Source organism: Anabrus simplex, chromosome 4 (genome assembly GCF_040414725.1).
Source record: "Anabrus simplex isolate iqAnaSimp1 chromosome 4, ASM4041472v1, whole genome shotgun sequence".
In the NCBI taxonomy this organism is placed as follows: Eukaryota; Metazoa; Arthropoda; class Insecta; order Orthoptera; family Tettigoniidae; genus Anabrus; species Anabrus simplex.
The window spans coordinates 75,163,982-75,182,217 of record NC_090268.1 but is presented as its reverse complement, the minus strand read 5'-3'; the positions used below and the strand labels follow the sequence as shown (position 1 = coordinate 75,182,217).

General features: G+C 37.4%; 1 protein-coding gene across 1 annotated transcript in view; it reads right to left on the bottom strand.

The window, feature by feature from the left end:
• Window positions 1–8,351: 8,351 nt before the first annotated feature.
• Window positions 8,352–18,236, bottom strand: part of Not11 (CCR4-NOT transcription complex subunit 11) — a 42,460-nt gene continuing 32,575 nt past the window's right edge. The window contains exons 9-10 of the mRNA XM_067145115.2: window positions 17,720–17,885; window positions 8,352–9,063 (exon numbers count right to left, since the gene is read on the bottom strand). Coding sequence (XP_067001216.1) covers window positions 8,917–9,063; window positions 17,720–17,885 — 313 coding nt within the window. The 3' untranslated portion in view covers window positions 8,352–8,916. The remainder of the gene's footprint in view (window positions 9,064–17,719; window positions 17,886–18,236) is intronic.

Below are 18,236 nucleotides of genomic sequence, written 5' to 3'. Positions count from 1 at the left end.
GCGCCTCAATATGTCCTTGCCCGACTTCACGCCGTCTGATGCGGCATGCAAAACAGCGCATGCTGTTCTTCCTTATATTTCAAAAAGTAATTGTCCAATTTTGAAAATACTTACATATTTGAACTTGTACGCAGATGAACTTTTAAATCAGCTGTATGATTTTGTGTCATTCCATTTAACAATATGGACTTAGTATCAATATCTTGGTTGTTAATCATCCCTTGAGAATAAGTGGCACGTTATTTTACAAGACCCTGCGCACCATTTACAAATATGAAAAAAGAATGCTGACATCTTTAATGGTTTAGAAGTTATTTCCGTGTAATATGTTAGGTGAATAACCCAGTATATTTCGATTCAAAATTTTTTCAGGTTGAATTTGTGCGTTCTTCATGTCCGCTTTTGTTTGTTGTGTCCAAGGGAAATTCTTCAGTTTATTAACTCTTTCAAGAATTTGGTGGGTTAGTCTGGTTTCTGGAAGCCTTTTAACGCATACAATTTTAGCCTTCCTTTCCTGAGGTCTGCCGCAATATTAGATCATTTTTCCGTAGATTTCCGGGATTGGAGGCGGTACCCTTCTTCTTTTTATTATTATTATTTACATATTTTACACCCACACTGGAGCATTTGAATCAGTCCATATACATCCAAGTCTCTGCGGAGTATTAGCTAGAAATTTGGCTCTCAGCTTCCTCTTCTGCTCCCAAAATATTTTCATTCTTCTTGGCTTGGGTGTTCTTTGTTCATCAGTTCACAATACTACTGTAATGTTTTCATTCAAAAGTCTCGTGTCTCTATTCCTCAGAAGCCTCTTCTCTTCTCTGCCTTTAATCTGTTGTAATGTTATACCTAACAATTGTACATCATCCTGGACGTCTTTGAAAAAACCGCTCTTGGTTTTATTTTTCCAAAACTAGTTGAATAGTTTTCACTGGCCTGGTTTCTGGTAATCTTGGTGGCAGAAAAAGGCAACTCTCTTTTTTTCACATTGTCTGTTACTGACTCACTTTCCTGGTGTAGCACTTCACTATTGTCTGCCTATTTCGTTATTGTTGTTGATGATTGTTCTGATGATTCTTCTGTCTACCCATGCTTTATTAATAACAGAATGTACACTATTTTTTTGAAGAAACTTGTACTACTTTCCCTGAGAGATCATAAGTCATGTTATTCTGATCGGGATTTTGCAAAGACAAGTGGAGCAGCATACACTTAAACTTCCTATCGCTGCAGAATAAAGTGACAAGTATATGTTTAAGATGGCTCCACGCACAACTTTACTCTGAAGGAAAAGAGAACCACAATGAAGAGCACTGTAATGGTAGATAGCAGTGCATCAAACAGTTTCAAACTATTGATGTTAAAGTGGCTCAGCAGAATCAAAATGTTCCTGTGTTGAAACCAAAGATACATTCTGCAGTAGGATTACTGATGTAGACTTCAAAGACTTGAATGGCTGGATTGAAAAGTTTATTAAGTGGCATGGCATTAAATTAAACCCATTTGCTGAGAATCACCTTGAATCAATGAGGAGGCATAACCTGGCAGCAAAAGTTGCCTTCAGTCATCAATGGCTATTCTACTTTAGATACTTTGGATGATGATTGGACAAGATTGTGATTTATCAAGTAAAACTTAATGTTCTATGGGAGGATCCTGTACTGGAGGTAAAAATAACACAGAAGCATCTCAATATACCTAGCAGTACCATAACTTCTGTCCCTAAATTACAGAGGTACCTATAATACGTTAGGTTGGCACTCTGCAGTGGCATTTGCAACAAAGCAACGTTATAATCTGAGCTCCTGGAAAGAAGGAGTTGAAGATCAGTCACCACACAGTCCACATGGAATGGGGAGTGAAAGAGAGCCATAGAGTTTTGATCGTGTTAGACAACAGTAACAAGACTCCAGTGGAGATCCTTGATTCGTTATGATGGCTGTAAATAACAAGCAAATTTGTGAATTGAATCTTTAAACAATATAAAAAGACTTCCTCTGTTGATGATTGGGCTGAAAGTGATTTTCTGTCTGAAACAAGGATACCAGCAGCTTTCAAAGCTGTTGCTGAGAGAATTCAAGGAAATCTGCTTTGGAAGCAACGAATCACTGAATGCTAAATGAAAAACATGCCACAAAATGATGTTGTGTACCATTACAAAACGCCTTGGGCTTAGAATGTACTAAAGAAGTACAGGACAAAGACTGACAGTAGCTTTATGCCAGATAAGAACAAGAGTCGAGAGATTGTTTGAGAAATACACTAATGGTTATCACAAGCAAATTCTCTTCATGGACGAGAAAATTTTCTTCAGGAAAGAAAAACTGAACAAGCAGAATGATTGAGTGCTCTAAACCAAGTCCTTAAAAGTAGATTTGGTGAAGGTAGTAGCCTCAATACCACTAGAAGTGGAGTGTGTGGCGATATACAAGAGATGGATCACTTGAAGAAGTGAGCCATTGTAAAGGGTGGATATTTTATTTGTGGACAGTATTTTGTGTGTAGATACAGAAAGCGGAGGAAGGAGTGGAGAGAAGAGTTGTTGATCTGCCAAGAATATTTGGGAAGAGTGGTGAAAGAACAGACAGAAATGAAGGTCACTGATCCATTACCCTACCCGGAAGGAAGTAGGACAAAGAGAGCGGGAGGAGGAGATGATTTTATTTATTTACTTGTGTATGGCTTTAGAGATACAATACATACGTACATGATTTTGGAAAACAAACTATATTTACCCTACATATGATCCCGGGTGGTGCTAAGCGAGCAACAGCAAACGGGCGACTGGACATATTTCCTGTAGACATGATATGGGCTTTTGGGCTTATGTCGTGTCAAAACAAGGTGAAACTCTTTACATTTTGCAGAGAACTTTACTCCGTCTCTTCAGAAGAAAATCTCGACTGTTCACGAGGAAGTCTTCTAGAATAATGAGGGTCTGAATTTGAGAATGCTTTACCGTTGGGGAACTCTAGTGGTATGCTCGTTTGTCACCAGGTGGCTCACTGTATGCTGACATGGCGCTCCAAGCAGGAGCCGAGGACAACATTAAGCTCCAATTAAGATGTTCTATCACACCGTGTGTGCTTGAGAAGTATCAGAGAGGACATCAGATGAATCAGGAATGAATGTGGTAGAAGAAAATAGAAACTAATAAAATACAATAAATGCAATGAAAGACACCAGGATAGAATAGAACAGAGCTGAAGGATGGAAAGAAAGTATGTGGAGAAAAACAGAGGATGATAATGATGTGAGATGGTGTGTGCGAGAGGAGGGAGGGGGAGGGGCATAACTGGTGTACACACGTTATGAAAGTATGACATTAACACATAACATATAGCTTGAAATGAACTAACTGGTGATGACGGACGTACAAATTTGGAAGACACCAAAACAAAATAACAATATAGAAAGGACAGGGAAGAGAACTACCTATGTACAGTACAGTAAATCTTTAATGGGTGGCAACCACTCATTACTTAATTGATAGCCAGTGTCCCTGCTGAAATTGTTAGGAATTTTACGTATTTCCACAGCTTTCCGTATAATCCTAGACCTGTAGTTTTTAGTGTGGGTAAGAGCTCAAACATTTTTGAACAAGACATCATGACCCGACCAAAGGGCATGCCCAGGTAATGCTGACTTGTCTGCCTGGTTGAGATGGATATTTCTTTGGTGTTCCTTGATGCAAGTCCCAGCGGAACGGCATGTTTGTCCAATGTATTATCTTACCACAGGTACAGGGAATTTTGTACACCCAGGGTGTAATAGTGGGGACAATTTATCCTTGGTTTTTCCTAAACTGTAAGCAAATTTAGTGATGTTGCCCAACACAGTTTTTATATTATGCTTGTGGAGGATCTGGGCAATTCTGTCTACGGTGTTGTGTTGTGAGTGTAAGGCAGGTAGGCAGTTCCCTTCACTTCTTTCTGTGAGCTTTGCTTAGTTGTCCCTCTGGGGTACAGGGCTCTATGAATCTGTACATCATTGTAATCATTACCCTTGAACCTGACTTTGAGTGTGTCCATCTCCTCCTGAATATTTCTTGCCTGGTCAAGATACTATATCAAGGAGATGACACTGTGCAAAGTCAGTCATGTATAAGTAACATACATGCACTTGTTGTAGTTGTAATTCCTTTATAAACTAACCGCCTCTGCTTCAAGGATAGAACCTGTGACATGACTAGGTAATACAAAGCACAGATATATATGGAGAATGTGATAAAAACCCTTGTCATAAACAGATCAAAGAAACCTCAATACTTTAATAATATGGATGTAATCATGTTTGGCATGGTCTAGAAGGAACAAGAGAACATGGATGTGTGATTCCTCCAATGAATATAACATTTTTCTCCCAACCATTAAATCACAGTGCAATTCATAATTTCAAAGTAAAATACACGTTATTGGAAGTAAGCCTAATGTTCATGACTTGACAGTGATAACATGTCACTTAAACTCTGACAACTCAGTGATTTTCAAATAATACAATATTTTGGATATCAGTACGGCCGAATATCCCAGGAAAAGATTAAAACTTGTTAGCTGACATCGGTCGTGAAAGCCTACATCAGTATAATATTCTGGATCACATAATGTATGAACATTTGTTTCTGTAACAACAATTTTGAGCTGGTTTCCCTGCCAGTAATGGTGAGATGAACGTGTAGTTGGAAGTTTGACAAAATAGCCAAATCAAAGTCCCTAACAGAGACAGCAAGACACACCAGTTGTGTTAATATAACACAGGTATCAATTTGGATATTTCAACAGACTGTAAGTCAAAGCGCAAAAATGATCCTCGAGTCATTTCCAGAAATTCAAAACAATGCAAACAGTGATAGAGACAATACAGATGACAGTAATTCTACTGAGAAATGATTGACAAAACATGTGTGCAACTAGCATTAGATACATCAGGAGATTAAAAGTTTTTCTTGGGCCAATGACCTACAGGATAGGCTACTTAAAACAATAATCATCATCAACTAAAATTTTTCTATAGAGAATGATGAAGGTATACTGAAGTTGAAATGAAACTTGATAGCGCTGAGTGTGTTGTTAAAACACATGCCCTAAACAAACAAATGTTACAAATTTCTTTCAAAATTGTAAATAAGTGTGTGTGTGTTCTAACGTCCAGCCACTTGTAGATACAAGCCCACTGACCATGACGATGAGTGGTTTGTGATCTGCATTTATTATTACACACCATCTTTGGCTTAGAGGTGAAGATTGTCTTGCAAGCGTATGTGTTTGTGTATCCAATGTGATGACTGCATGTTATGCATTGTATAGTATGTGGTGGTGATGATGATGATGAGACTGAAACTCAGTATTGATGCATAGTCTACTCCTCTTGAACAACACCAGGCTTAATGAACCCGCCCACTGCGAGCACTGTGAAGAGGTCTAGAATTTAACCCAGGTTTCTGGCACATTATATAGTGATTAGGAATTGACCTCTCTGGTTAACATTCCTGTGACAATAGTAAGACCTCACTCGAGTTTGAACTCCCGCTTCAGCAACTGACAGCAGTGTAATCTAATGGAGACTGCTTGAACTCCACCATATCAACAAAGTTTAATGTATCGTCACAAGATGTCACCACTGTTGATTCTTTTTGCTAGTGGCTTTACGTCGCACCAACACAGATACGTCTTATGGCAACGATGGATAGGAAATGCCTAGGAGTTGGATACAGCCCCAGCATTTGCCTAGTGTGAAAATGGGAAAACACGGAAAACCATCTTCAGGGCTGCCGACAGTGAGATTCGAACCCACTATCTCCCGGATGCAAGCTCACAGCCGTGCGCATCTAACCACATGGCCAACTTGCCCGGTACTGTTGATTCTAAGTGCCACCTAGTGTACTGAAGTGTATTTAACTTTGTCAGGAAATGCTCATGTTTTAGGGTTTGATAACCTGAACTCCTTCAGCTATTTTTGAGTTGTCGCCACTCTCTAATACGCATTGATCAAGCTTGGAATGTCATGTTCCACCAATAAGACTGCCTAATTAAATCATTTTCTAGAACGGTCATCCAGCTAGCCCTATTATAGTTGTGAGGTTGAGCCTTAAGTGTCATTATTCGCTTCAGGAATCTGAGGGGGCTACATTTATTGAGGAAGTCTTCAGAGGCCTGATGCTGAGGTTGGGGCTAGCTACGGTGTAGAGATGGCAGCATAAGGTGAAGCAGAAATATCACCTAACTATGTGAACTTTTTCTACGTGTGGCAAAGGGAAGATTCCAGCGTTCCCCTAAGCATGTAACTATTATGTCGATCTGCATTTCCTCAAAATTTTCATCAAGGGTTTCTTTTTGAACGTAAAATGTAGGGTTTCTTCTTTTCTTCTTGGACTTAAAAGGTAGGTTTTCTATGTAGTTTTCGAACTTAATGTAAAACCGTCTCAGAAACTATGTAAAATATAAGGATGCACGCATGTGTACCCTGGTTTCGCTTATTCACTTTGTTTTCTGGTGACTGTTTTCTAATTTTTCTACCTTGGTTTTCCTATCTTAGCCACCAAGTAGCATGGCTTACCTCTGTGCCACCGGGCTTTGTTTACTCCTTTGTTTACATGGACTGCCTGCATCCTGCAGCAAGTCAGTGCTTGTTCTACATCAGACATTAGAGGTGTCTCATAAATAATTTTTCTCCTTTTAATTTCTTTTCTGTATGTTTATTTATTCCTAATTCTGGCTATCGTTTCCAGATTTATTTCTTTGCCTGAGGTCCTAAGTCAACTTAAAGACATCATATTATGACAAGAACATTTTGTTATTATTTGTTATTATATGTATTTTAATGTTATAATTATTCCTGCAACATTGTCTTTGTCTGGTATACATATGTTTTAGTTATCACATAATCTGTTTAATTTTTATTTGACTGAAGATGGCCACTAAGTGGCTGAAACTAGTCCCAAGACTGATGTAATATCATTTACTTGATATACTGTATTGAAATGGTGGACCCTCTTGTCAATTTATTTCTTATACTATGCTGATGATGTCAGGCAAAAAGAAGCATGATCTCCAACACCAAACCCAAGAATGGAATGATCAATAGGTACTTTATGTGCTACAACTCAACAAAGAGAAAAGTGAATACATGTCTGATTCACAATGAATTTGAAAAATCCAAACTTGACAAAGGCCTGCCATGAGTAACCAAGTTCAAATATCTTGGATCTAAAACTACTGAAGATGGCCAACTTATCAGAGAGGAAAAAGCAAAGATTCATGTAGCCAGGTTGAAATGGTGAACAACAACAGATGTTACCTGCAATTGCTGGATGAAATGAATAACTATTACACCATCATCTATCGTGTCACACTTTACAGTACAGAATGTCAGCTGCCAATGAAAGAAGCAGAATGCCTTCTAAGTGTCATGGAGACAAAGATGCTCAGCTGGCTGCTGTGCAGTATAAAATGTATAAAAGTGCTAACAAGAGTGTTTAGGACAAGGGCTACAAATAGAAACCTATGCGACTGCAAAGATGATCTACTCACTGGAAATCAATGGAAAGAGATCTAACGGACAACCTAAGCAACAATGGGCTGATACACTACATAACAACTGTTGTGGTGACCATTTTGAAATTGGTGTGCTACAAAGAAAATTCCAGTTTGTTCAAGCTGGTTCGAAAGGTGAGCAGTCAGCTGTGCTTATGTCATCACTGAGCCTGGTATATAAACAAAAGGCACAGCAGGAGAGACTAGATAGCTGTCCAGAGGTTGACGACATTGAACTACAGATGCGTAGGGCTAGTCCCTATTCTGAAGTGTCTGCACTGGTGGATGAAAGTCAACCGAGAGGTTTCATCTCAAGGTGTGCTCATCGGCAACACAAAATAGCCTTACCTTTCTAGATTTCATCTTGATCTGCAAGCTATTTTCAAACATCTAGCCAAATATTTCCTTTCAGAGACTTTATACTTTTGCTACAAACTTTTAGTTTGTGTTCTGGCAACATAGAATTGTGTACATTGTATGTATATATATATATATATAATTTGATTAGAAGTATCACAAGACAGCAGTTTGTGTCACATTCATAGAACCTTAATTTGTATATAGAAAATAAAATAATTGAAATGAAATGGCGTATAGCTTTTATTGCCGGGAGTGTCCGAGGCCAGGTGCAGGTCTTTCCATTTGACGCCCGTAGGCGAGCTGCGCGTCGTGATGAGGATGAAATGATGATGAAGACGACACATACACTCAGCCCCCGTGCCAGAGAAATTAACCAACGATGGTTAAAATTCCCGACTCTGCCGGAATCGAACTTGGGACCCCTGTGACCAAAGACCATTTAGCCATGGAGCCGGACAATAAAATAATTGTTCGTGTTGTACTTTGGACATTTGTATACAGCAACGACATGAAGAACGTAAGTTTACATTCTGACACTGTCCATGAACAAATCAAATGGAGATAGTGGAGTCATGTAGCAGACTTGCCAAATAGTAGGACAAATGCTGATGAATGTAAGAATGAGATGAGTGTACCAATGTATTTATGTACATTTCAAATTTCTGGTATTATGTTATTTAGAGTTCAGCATACAACAGTTAGATTTTAAAATATGTACATTTACCTTTTTCTATAGACCTACAGTAATACTGTGTTTTACAAGTATTTAAACCTCTCTCATTACAAACATCTCCATTTAGTACACATAACTTATGATTCCATTAGTGTCTGTGATGGAGAGGTTTCGCTATATTTACAATTGTGAGATTTCTTGTGCTATATATACACATGTCATGATAGGAGACTATAACCTGAGAAGAATGCTCCCTCCATTAGTTCAATGTCTTCTATTCTTGATCTAGTTCCATGTATGAACATGTCAAAAATACTTCTATAAACTAGACGTGAACAATTTAATTTCCCCTTAACATTCTGTTTTATTCTTTGAAGGTCCAGAAGCTACCACTCCGGCTTCGCCTGATTCAAGTTGTTTCAAGAGACGAAATAATGCTGCAGCTTCACGAATGCGGCTAAATTCTATGCAGAAAGCTTGAACTTCGATGAATAATTCCTAAAAATAAATGAAAGATAATTATTAATATACAAGTCTTCAGTCAAATTCATTTTAAAATTCCATTCAGTTGGGGGATCAACAATATCCATGTACTGTGCATATTTAAATATGCCCTGAATTCTTCCACCTACTATATTAGCAAACCATATCATCATTCCCTGAAATTCAAGGTAACTATTTACTGTTAGACCAGTCAAGTTTATGCCAACAGTAAAGTGAGTGGTATGCATAAAAAGATGTGATCAATAATAAGATCAACTTTCCTTAATGGATAGAGCTGTTGTTTGTAAGAATAGACCTTTCAATATTTTTGCAGCCAATTTTGAATTTCTATACATTTCAGATACTTTTAAGTATTACCTTCAGATTTATCACTGATTCTTCTCTCAAGAATATACAATTTTTACAGAAAACCATATCTCCATTTCAAGTAAATATGTTGCAACACCTGCAATTTGTGCAATGTGGTAAAAAAAAAAAAAAAAAAAAAAAAAATAATAATAATAATAATAATAATAATAATAATAATAAGCAGAAGAAGAAGAAGAAGGCCATGAGTAGCTTGGTACCAGTGCCTAACACAGTTGGTGAACATCTAGCTGCGATCCAAGATGGATGTAAGTAAAGTGGAACGGTGGTCGTGTGTGCAAATTGCAGTTTTCTGCAGTCAAAATGCTATTCGGCGTTATGCAGAGCTATGGGAACCTGTAGGTCATGAGACGTTTCCATATCGAACTGTTGCACATTGGATAACAGTCTTCCAACATGGACGCATAGCAACCAAGGATTGGGTGTGTAGAGGATATCCTATTTCTATCCAAACAGGTGTGTCCGTGTCCACTATTGAACAGTGCTTAACAGAAGATCAGCATTGGTCTATATAGGAATTATCCACACATATGGGTATGTCTCGCTTGACAGTATTCCAAATTTTACGACAGGACTTACAGGTTCACAATTAAGTATTTATTTTCCACCTAGTCGATACAATGATTGCTTAAGGCAATTTTTAATGGTCAAAAGTGGTACATGTTTCGTATATTATCAACATCTTCAGCCACATAACACTGTTTAGATGAAAAATGTATAAAATTGACAAAGTAATGCTTTAGAGGAAGTGTCCTTAAAATTAACATAAGATTGACAAGATTAAAACAAACAAATAACTCAAGAGAAAATATATAAATTATTTCTACAATAGAAAGCAGTCGTCAAGGAAACACTTGTACAATATTCCATAGAGAAATTGTCCTAATAAATATTCTTTTCTTAATAATTCATGAAAAAAGATCAATTTATAAATTAAAAATTATAAGAATATTTATTAGGACAATTTCTCTATGGAATATTGTACAAGTGTTTCCTTGACGACTGCTTTCTATTGTAGAAATAATTTATATATTTTCTCTTGAGTTATTTGTTTGTTTTAATCTTGTCAATCTTATGTTAATTTTAAGGACACTTCCTCTAAAGCATTACTTTGTCAATTTTATACATTTTTCATCTAAACAGTGTTATGTGGCTGAAGATGTTGATAATATACGAAACATGTACCACTTTTGACCATTAAAAATTGCCTTAAGCAATCATTGTATCGACTAGGTGGAAAATAAATACTTAATTGTGAATCTATTGAAGTGCGATACGGACCATGAAGCTGATTTTATGTAAGGACTTACAGGTGCGGGAGAAGTAATCCAAGTGAGTGCTATAATCGTTACAGAGGTGCAGAAGTGGATATGATATGAAACCTGCCGTATACACCTGAAGCGATTTCAGCGCAAAGGGAAAGATGTGCTCAATCGCATTATTGCAAATGATGAAACCTGGGTACAGGCATAAGAACAATAACTGAAGCGTTAGTCAGTTTAATGGCATCATATGGTATCACCACGGTGATACAAGGAGTGCAATAGAGTAAAATAATATATTATTATTGGTCCACCTTTTCAATACAAAATGAAAATTACATAGGTACTAGTTTCGACCTAGTAATAGGTCATCATCAGCCTGAAGTAAATTAAAGCGTAAATATCGAAGAAAAACATAAACAATGTAAACACAAGTACAGTCTTTTTAAAGGTACATACCATGTGGGAATTTGAGTAGATATATATTAAAAATAATAACTCTTCCAATTGACGAAGCACTGAGCGGAAGTTATGTAAAGTTCGGTGCGCCGTATATTATAAAAGACCACTGTGCACTAAATGATGTAATAAAGAAGAAGAGTAGGTTGAATGCTGGCTTCTTCTTAGCTGTTGTATATTCGAAGAAGATTACGTCGTATTTTATAAGGTATTGAAAGACGTCAAAATACATGGATGTTGGAAAGGCTCTTCATTTTTTGGAACAAGGCAATTGTTGCGCGAGGAGGCTTAGGAAACCAGAGAAGCGCTATATTATGTTAAAAAATAGAGATCCTTAAAAAAGTTCCGTGCGTCGTATAAATTGTGGAAATGGAAATCGAAAAAACTTGGTTCTTAAGCGATAATGTTGTTCATTCAGAGATCAATTGAAAATAAAGAATCGTAACATTGTCTTCACAAGATGTTTATAAAGTAGAATTAATAGACGATGCGAAGTATGATACTAGGAGAAAGCTCTTCTGCTTCTGGAATCTTGAAGGACGATGGATGTTTCACGAGGTGGAATAACATATATGGAGTTAAATAAAGGTGGATATAAATTCGCAGTTCAATGCGGACCATAAATTTGATTCTGAATAAAAGACAGTAAGATATTTTTTTTTTTTTTTTATTAGCTGAAGAGAGAAACGGAGGTAGGTAAGGATCAAAGGAAAATTTTTGAGGAGGTGAAGGAAGGAAAATAAAGGTATGAGATTTTTTTTTTTAGCTGAAGAGAGAAACGGAGGTAGGTAAGGATCAAAGGAAAATTTTTGAGGAGGTGAAGGAAGGAAAATAAAGGTATGAGATTTTTTTTTTTTTTTTTTATAGCTGAAGAGAGAAACGGAGGTATCTTACTGTCTTTTATTCAGAATCAAATTTATGGTCCGCATTGAACTGCGAATTTATATCCACCTTTATTTAACTCCATATATGTTATTCCACCTCGTGAAACATCCATCGTCCTTCAAGATTCCAGAAGCAGAAGAGCTTTCTCCTAGTATCATACTTCGCATCGTCTATTAATTCTACTTTATAAACATCTTGTGAAGACAATGTTACGATTCTTTATTTTCAATTGATCTCTGAATGAACAACATTATCGCTTAAGAACCAAGTTTTTTCGATTTCCATTTCCACAATTTATACGACGCACGGAACTTTTTTAAGGATCTCTATTTTTTAACATAATATAGCGCTTCTCTGGTTTCCTAAGCCTCCTCGCACAACAATTGCCTTGTTCCAAAAAATGAAGAGCCTTTCCAACATCCATGTATTTTGACGTCTTTCAATACCTTACAAAATACGACGTAATCTTCTTCGAATATACAACAGCTAAGAAGAAGCCAGCATTCAACCTACTCTTCTTCTTTATTACATCATTTAGTGCACAGTGGTCTTTTATAATATACGGCGCACCGAACTTTACATAACTTCCGCTCAGTGCTTCGTCAATTGGAAGAGTTATTATTTTTAATATATATCTACTCAAATTCCCACATGGTATGTACCTTTAAAAAGACTGTACTTGTGTTTACATTGTTTATGTTTTTCTTCGATATTTACGCTTTAATTTACTTCAGGCTGATGATGACCTATTACTAGGTCGAAACTAGTACCTATGTAATTTTCATTTTGTATTGAAAAGGTGGACCAATAATAATATATTATTTTACTCTATTGTAATCACAGTTCAATACGGATCTATCATTATGAAACTTATTTCTTTTAATTAGATACAAGGAGTGACAAAACCACATAGGTCATGCTCATTTTGGCGTACTACTGCACATTTCTGCAGGGACATGTGTGTCGTACACTTTGGTGGAAATGTCCAGCACTGCTGGATAATGCCATACTCCTCCTCTGTTATAAAGTTTCAGCCAACACAATGGCTCCAAACAGGGACATTGTGCAGCAGTCATAGAACACCCTCAATATTCACCAGACTTCAGTCCATGCAAACTTTGTTCCCATTCTACAAATGAAGAAGCCATTGGAAGGAATGAGTTTAGCAGATAGGGCAGCCATCATAATAGCATATCGATGACAGGGGAGTACAAAATGAAACAACCAACATTGCCAATGGTATTCAGCGCCTTCCCCATCACTCATCATTGCCAACAATGTGTTGATGCCTTGTGACTTCTGCATTAGCTGTTTGCCATGCTAGTTTTTGTTCAGTTTGTGCATAATAAAATACAAGTCAATAAGTATCTATAATCAATTTTTAAAATTTATTATGAAAAGAGTACACACTTTTTATTGATATTATTTTTCAACATAGTCACCCTGCTTTTCAATGCACATGGTCCACCATTTCACGAGCTTTCTGATACCCCCTGAAAAAAAAAAAAAAAAAAAAAACAAGTTTTTGGTTGTGCAGCAAGCCATGTATGCACGGCTTCCTTCACCTGTTGATCAGAACTGAATCGACAGCCTCTTAGAGCATTTTTAAGTCCATATGGTTTGCAACATCATCAACAGTCACTCGTCTGTTATTCAGGATCATATCACGCACTTGTTCAGTATTGGCCTCAGTTACAGCTGCAGGTGGACGCCCGGATCTTTCTTCATTCTCCATGCTCGTGCGACCCCTTTTGAACTGTTCAATCTACCAGTAAACACTTTGCTGTGGGAAAATATTGTCCTCGTATTGTGCTGAAAGTCTTCTATGAATTTCTGCTCCCGGTACACCCTCAGACCACAAAAAACGGATTGCGGAACACTGTTCTTCCTTGGTGCAAACAGAGAGTGGCACGGCCATCTTTACGTCACAAAGCTGTACTAATCTAATAACGCTGAAACCTACCAGAGACGTAGACATAGGTGCCATCTAGCGGCTGGTGAGCACACAATAACATAGAGCCAACCTAAAGATAATCAGAGCAAAATTGCAGATACTTATTGACTTACCTACATACAACACTGTGTTGTATGTGCCTATCTTTCGACTGCCACACTGCTGTTAGTTCATATACCCACCGATCCCATTTGACGCTAGAACTAAGATGCACACTGCCTTTGCCTTTGAATGCACAACATGGACTTCCTGTGCAGCAGAGTTACCCGATGATGATATAAAACAGTTGCCATGACTTATGAAACCTCCACATATACCGTATTTACTCATGTATTAGACCCACTCGTGTATTAGATCCCCCTGGCTTTTTGGGACAAAGAAAATGAATCAAAAAATCTTGCATACAAGACCTTCCAACATAATTCATCAGAGAAGAACAACGATTCCACTTCAAAGCAGGTACAAGCCTTATTGCAGCTCCGATGACATCACACAAACTTGTGAATAGTTTCGCCCATACGACCCGCGCAATGAAAATACGCGTCACAGTCATGCAGTACATCTGTGTTCTGTAGTTAACTCTTTCCGGTCTAACTGCGAGCATAGCTCGCAGTGGCCGAAATTACGTTCAAGCTGCGCTGCGGGCATAGCCCGTAGTAAGGTTTGACAATTCACTAAAAATCGAGAACAAGCTATGCACACATTCTGGTGATTACATTGGGTTTCTTCGTGTATTAGTTACAAGAGTATTTAAGCAGATGGAAGTATTATATGTCTAAGTCAGAGAATTTATGATATTTTCGATCAGCATGCATCAGTAGATGTTGTCACTCAGTGAGCTCTAAGATATGGCTTCTCCTGGCAAACATGTGCTTGACGAAAGTGATATTTTCGATATTTTATGATATATTATAAGTTTATGCGCAAATGAACATATTATTGACATATGAATTCGAAACAACTTCTTACATTTCATTATGATTGGAGTTCGTTTTACGGCCTAGCGCATGTTGCCGCATATTTCAAATTTGCGTGAATACGTAAGATTGTCTACATATTAGTAAAGTTGTCTGTTTATAAGACTGTATTTTCTCTTTCTCAGAAGTCTTTTGTAGTAAATGGAACGATAATTTTATATTTGAGTAACTTTTGACAAAATTTATCAATTAAAATAAAATTTCATAAGAGCTGCCATTTTCATTATAATAATATATTTGTTTTACGTCCCACTAACTACTCTTTTACGGTTTTCGGAGACGCCGAGGTGCCGGAATTTAGTCCCGCAGGAGTTTTTTTACGTGCCAGTAAATCTACCGACACGAGGCTGACGTATTTGAGCACCTTCAAATACCACCGGACTGAGCCAGGATCGAACCTGCCAAGTTGGGGCCAGAAGGCCAGCGCCTTAACCGTCTGAGCCACTCAGCCCGGCCCTGCTGCCATTTTCATTATTGTAATTATTACTATTATTATTGAAAAATTATTATTTTATATCGTACTCATTATTGTTCTTGTTTTGTAATTGCAATGCACATTTTATATTAGCAAAATAGGGTAAATAGAGCAGTATTTCAGAAAACAGTACTTGCTTAGTTATCCGCCAGACCTTTCCTCCATTCGCAAAACATGGTATAATATATAAACAATTTTAAAATATCATGTGATAGTTGACATGATACAAACAGCATTTTTCAAAATTAGATGCTCAAACAAGCATAAAGATAAAAGAATCATGCAAATATCGCCTACAGGTACAGAGATATAATGTTTTAAAAATCCTTAAAAATGCCCAGTCCAGAACGTTTGTTAGGCCCAGACTGGAATGGGTTAAGAAATGTTTCCTCCATAGCATAGGCCTACTGCAGCTCTGATGACGTCGTAAAAATAGGTGAATAGTTTTGTGTCCGACCTACGCAAGTAAAGCATGCATTAGTCATGCTATATGTCTCGTTTCTGTAGTTAAGAATGTCTGCCAGCATAATAGTTAGCACAGTTAGCTGCCATTCTCGGGGGTCTGAGTTTGATTCCCAGTACCGTATTGCCTGAGATTTAAGAATGGCAGGAAAGTTAATATGCGGTAAAAATTGGTACATGCAGCTCCCCGCCATTGGGGGCTACACCATCTCGGCATCAAGAAACGGGATTTACTTTAGTTAAGAAATATTCACGGTTGTTACTATTAATATAGTAGGGGAGATCATTAACAAAATTACCGTTTAATATCTCGTAACTCGGGCCAATATAGCCTACGTAATCTTTGGAGAGAAATAGGTTTAAAACGCGATAAAAACAATCCTATCATAACGATTGTTTTACTCGCCAATGTATCTAAATAATAATAATAGTATTGATTTTATGTCCCCACTAACTACTTTTACGATTTTTGGACACGCCAAACAGAACATAGTATGCGTTAATAAAAAAATATGGAGGCAACGAACATGCAAAATTAAACACTATGATAATAAAATGCATTACCGCCACACCTGTAGATATCCATAAATGCGACAAGCTTTCCTGTTATTTATTTTTATTCTTTCCGCTGTGGAACTTCGACATTAGCTGGGCACTTAGTAGCATACATAACCTGAACAATGCAGTCTCTCTTATCCCAATTACAGCTGTTTAGGTAAATCCTGATATGATAAATGTAGAGAACAAGCATGAAATATACTTAGAAATAAAGGTCTGGCTTTCAATAGCCGCAGTTATCCAAAGAATGCTTCCGGTCACTATGTATTACATTCGAAAGTACAACTCGTAACATATGCTAGTTATAAGCTGGTGGGTTGGCACGCTTTTCACAGCACAGCTTTATTCAGAAGGGGTGCCTTCTACTACACATACATCAACTGGGAATACCAGAGATCAACTCCAGAAACCATTTGCGAATAGATTCTCACTGTTTGGACTCTATAGTCTGGAACAAAACAATTTTTTAAGTTGCAAAAAGACGGGATCTTGAATACTCGCAATTGCCGTGAAGATGACGTCATTTGGAATGACGACATGCCGGTAGCAGGGAAGTTAGCAGCACAAGACGACGATAATTCAAACGAAAGCAATGATCAGGTTTACTGTGTGGTAGGCCTACTGCTTAAATGACAGACACAAATGACTGCCATTACGTTCTTTTGTATTAATACTGCATAATATGATACCCGTATCTCTTTTCTCTATGGAGTCGAGTTTGAAGTGAGACGAATTTTCGTAGCGAGTTTTTATGACCGCATGCCCTTCCTGACATCAACCTCATCAGGGGAGCTAATGAGATGAAACGAATGACGTGATATAAGAGTAACTAAAACTGACTATATTTACTTTATATGAAGGCCTAAAAGTCATGCGTTCAACACTTATTCTTTTTAAATTTAGAAATTCTGCTTTCCAACAAAAATAGCCAGTAATATTCAGAATACATTTGTAAATTTGTTAAAGAATAGTGTTGAATGTTAACATGTACAACTTATAGCTCTTTATAGCCTAGAAGTCATGTGTTCACTGAACAAAATTTGAGGTTATCGCATATTGAATCCCCCCTTACTTTTCTTGGCTGTATATGTGGGGGAAAAAAAAGGGGGGGTTTAATACGTGAGTAAATACGGTATTAATCAATTTTTTCTCTCCACTTCTCACAGTACTATGGAGCTTAAATCCTACACTTGTTATTTACTGTCAGTACAACTGGTCTTACTAACATTCACATAGTACAATCTCAACTTACCTGAACATTAATAATTTTATTGCGAATAAGAGACTGAAGAAACACACACACGAGACGAACTAATCGATTCTGCATATAGCGATCCTTGATTGTTTCACATGTTGATATGCAATTTGAAATATATAAGTGAACAAATTCAGTCGGAAGGTCCACTGTTGTGGTTAACCTGAAATAAAATTAAGAAAAATCAGAGGAAATTGCAACAAGAAACAGTGACGTTAATAAACATTACATGGGCTTTTGGGCTTATGGCGCGCCAAGAAAACAAGGTGAAACTCTTTACGTTTCGCAGAGAACTTTGCTCCGCATCTTCCGAAGAAAATCTCGACTGTTCATGAGGAAGTCTTCTACAATAATGAGGGTTTGAATTAAGAATGCTTTACCATTGGAGCTGTAGTGGTACGCTCGTTCGTCACCAGGTGGCTCGCTGTATGCTGGCACGGCGCTTCAAGCAGGAGCTGATGACAACATTAAGCTCCAATTAAGATGTCCTATCACACTATGCATGCTTGAGAAG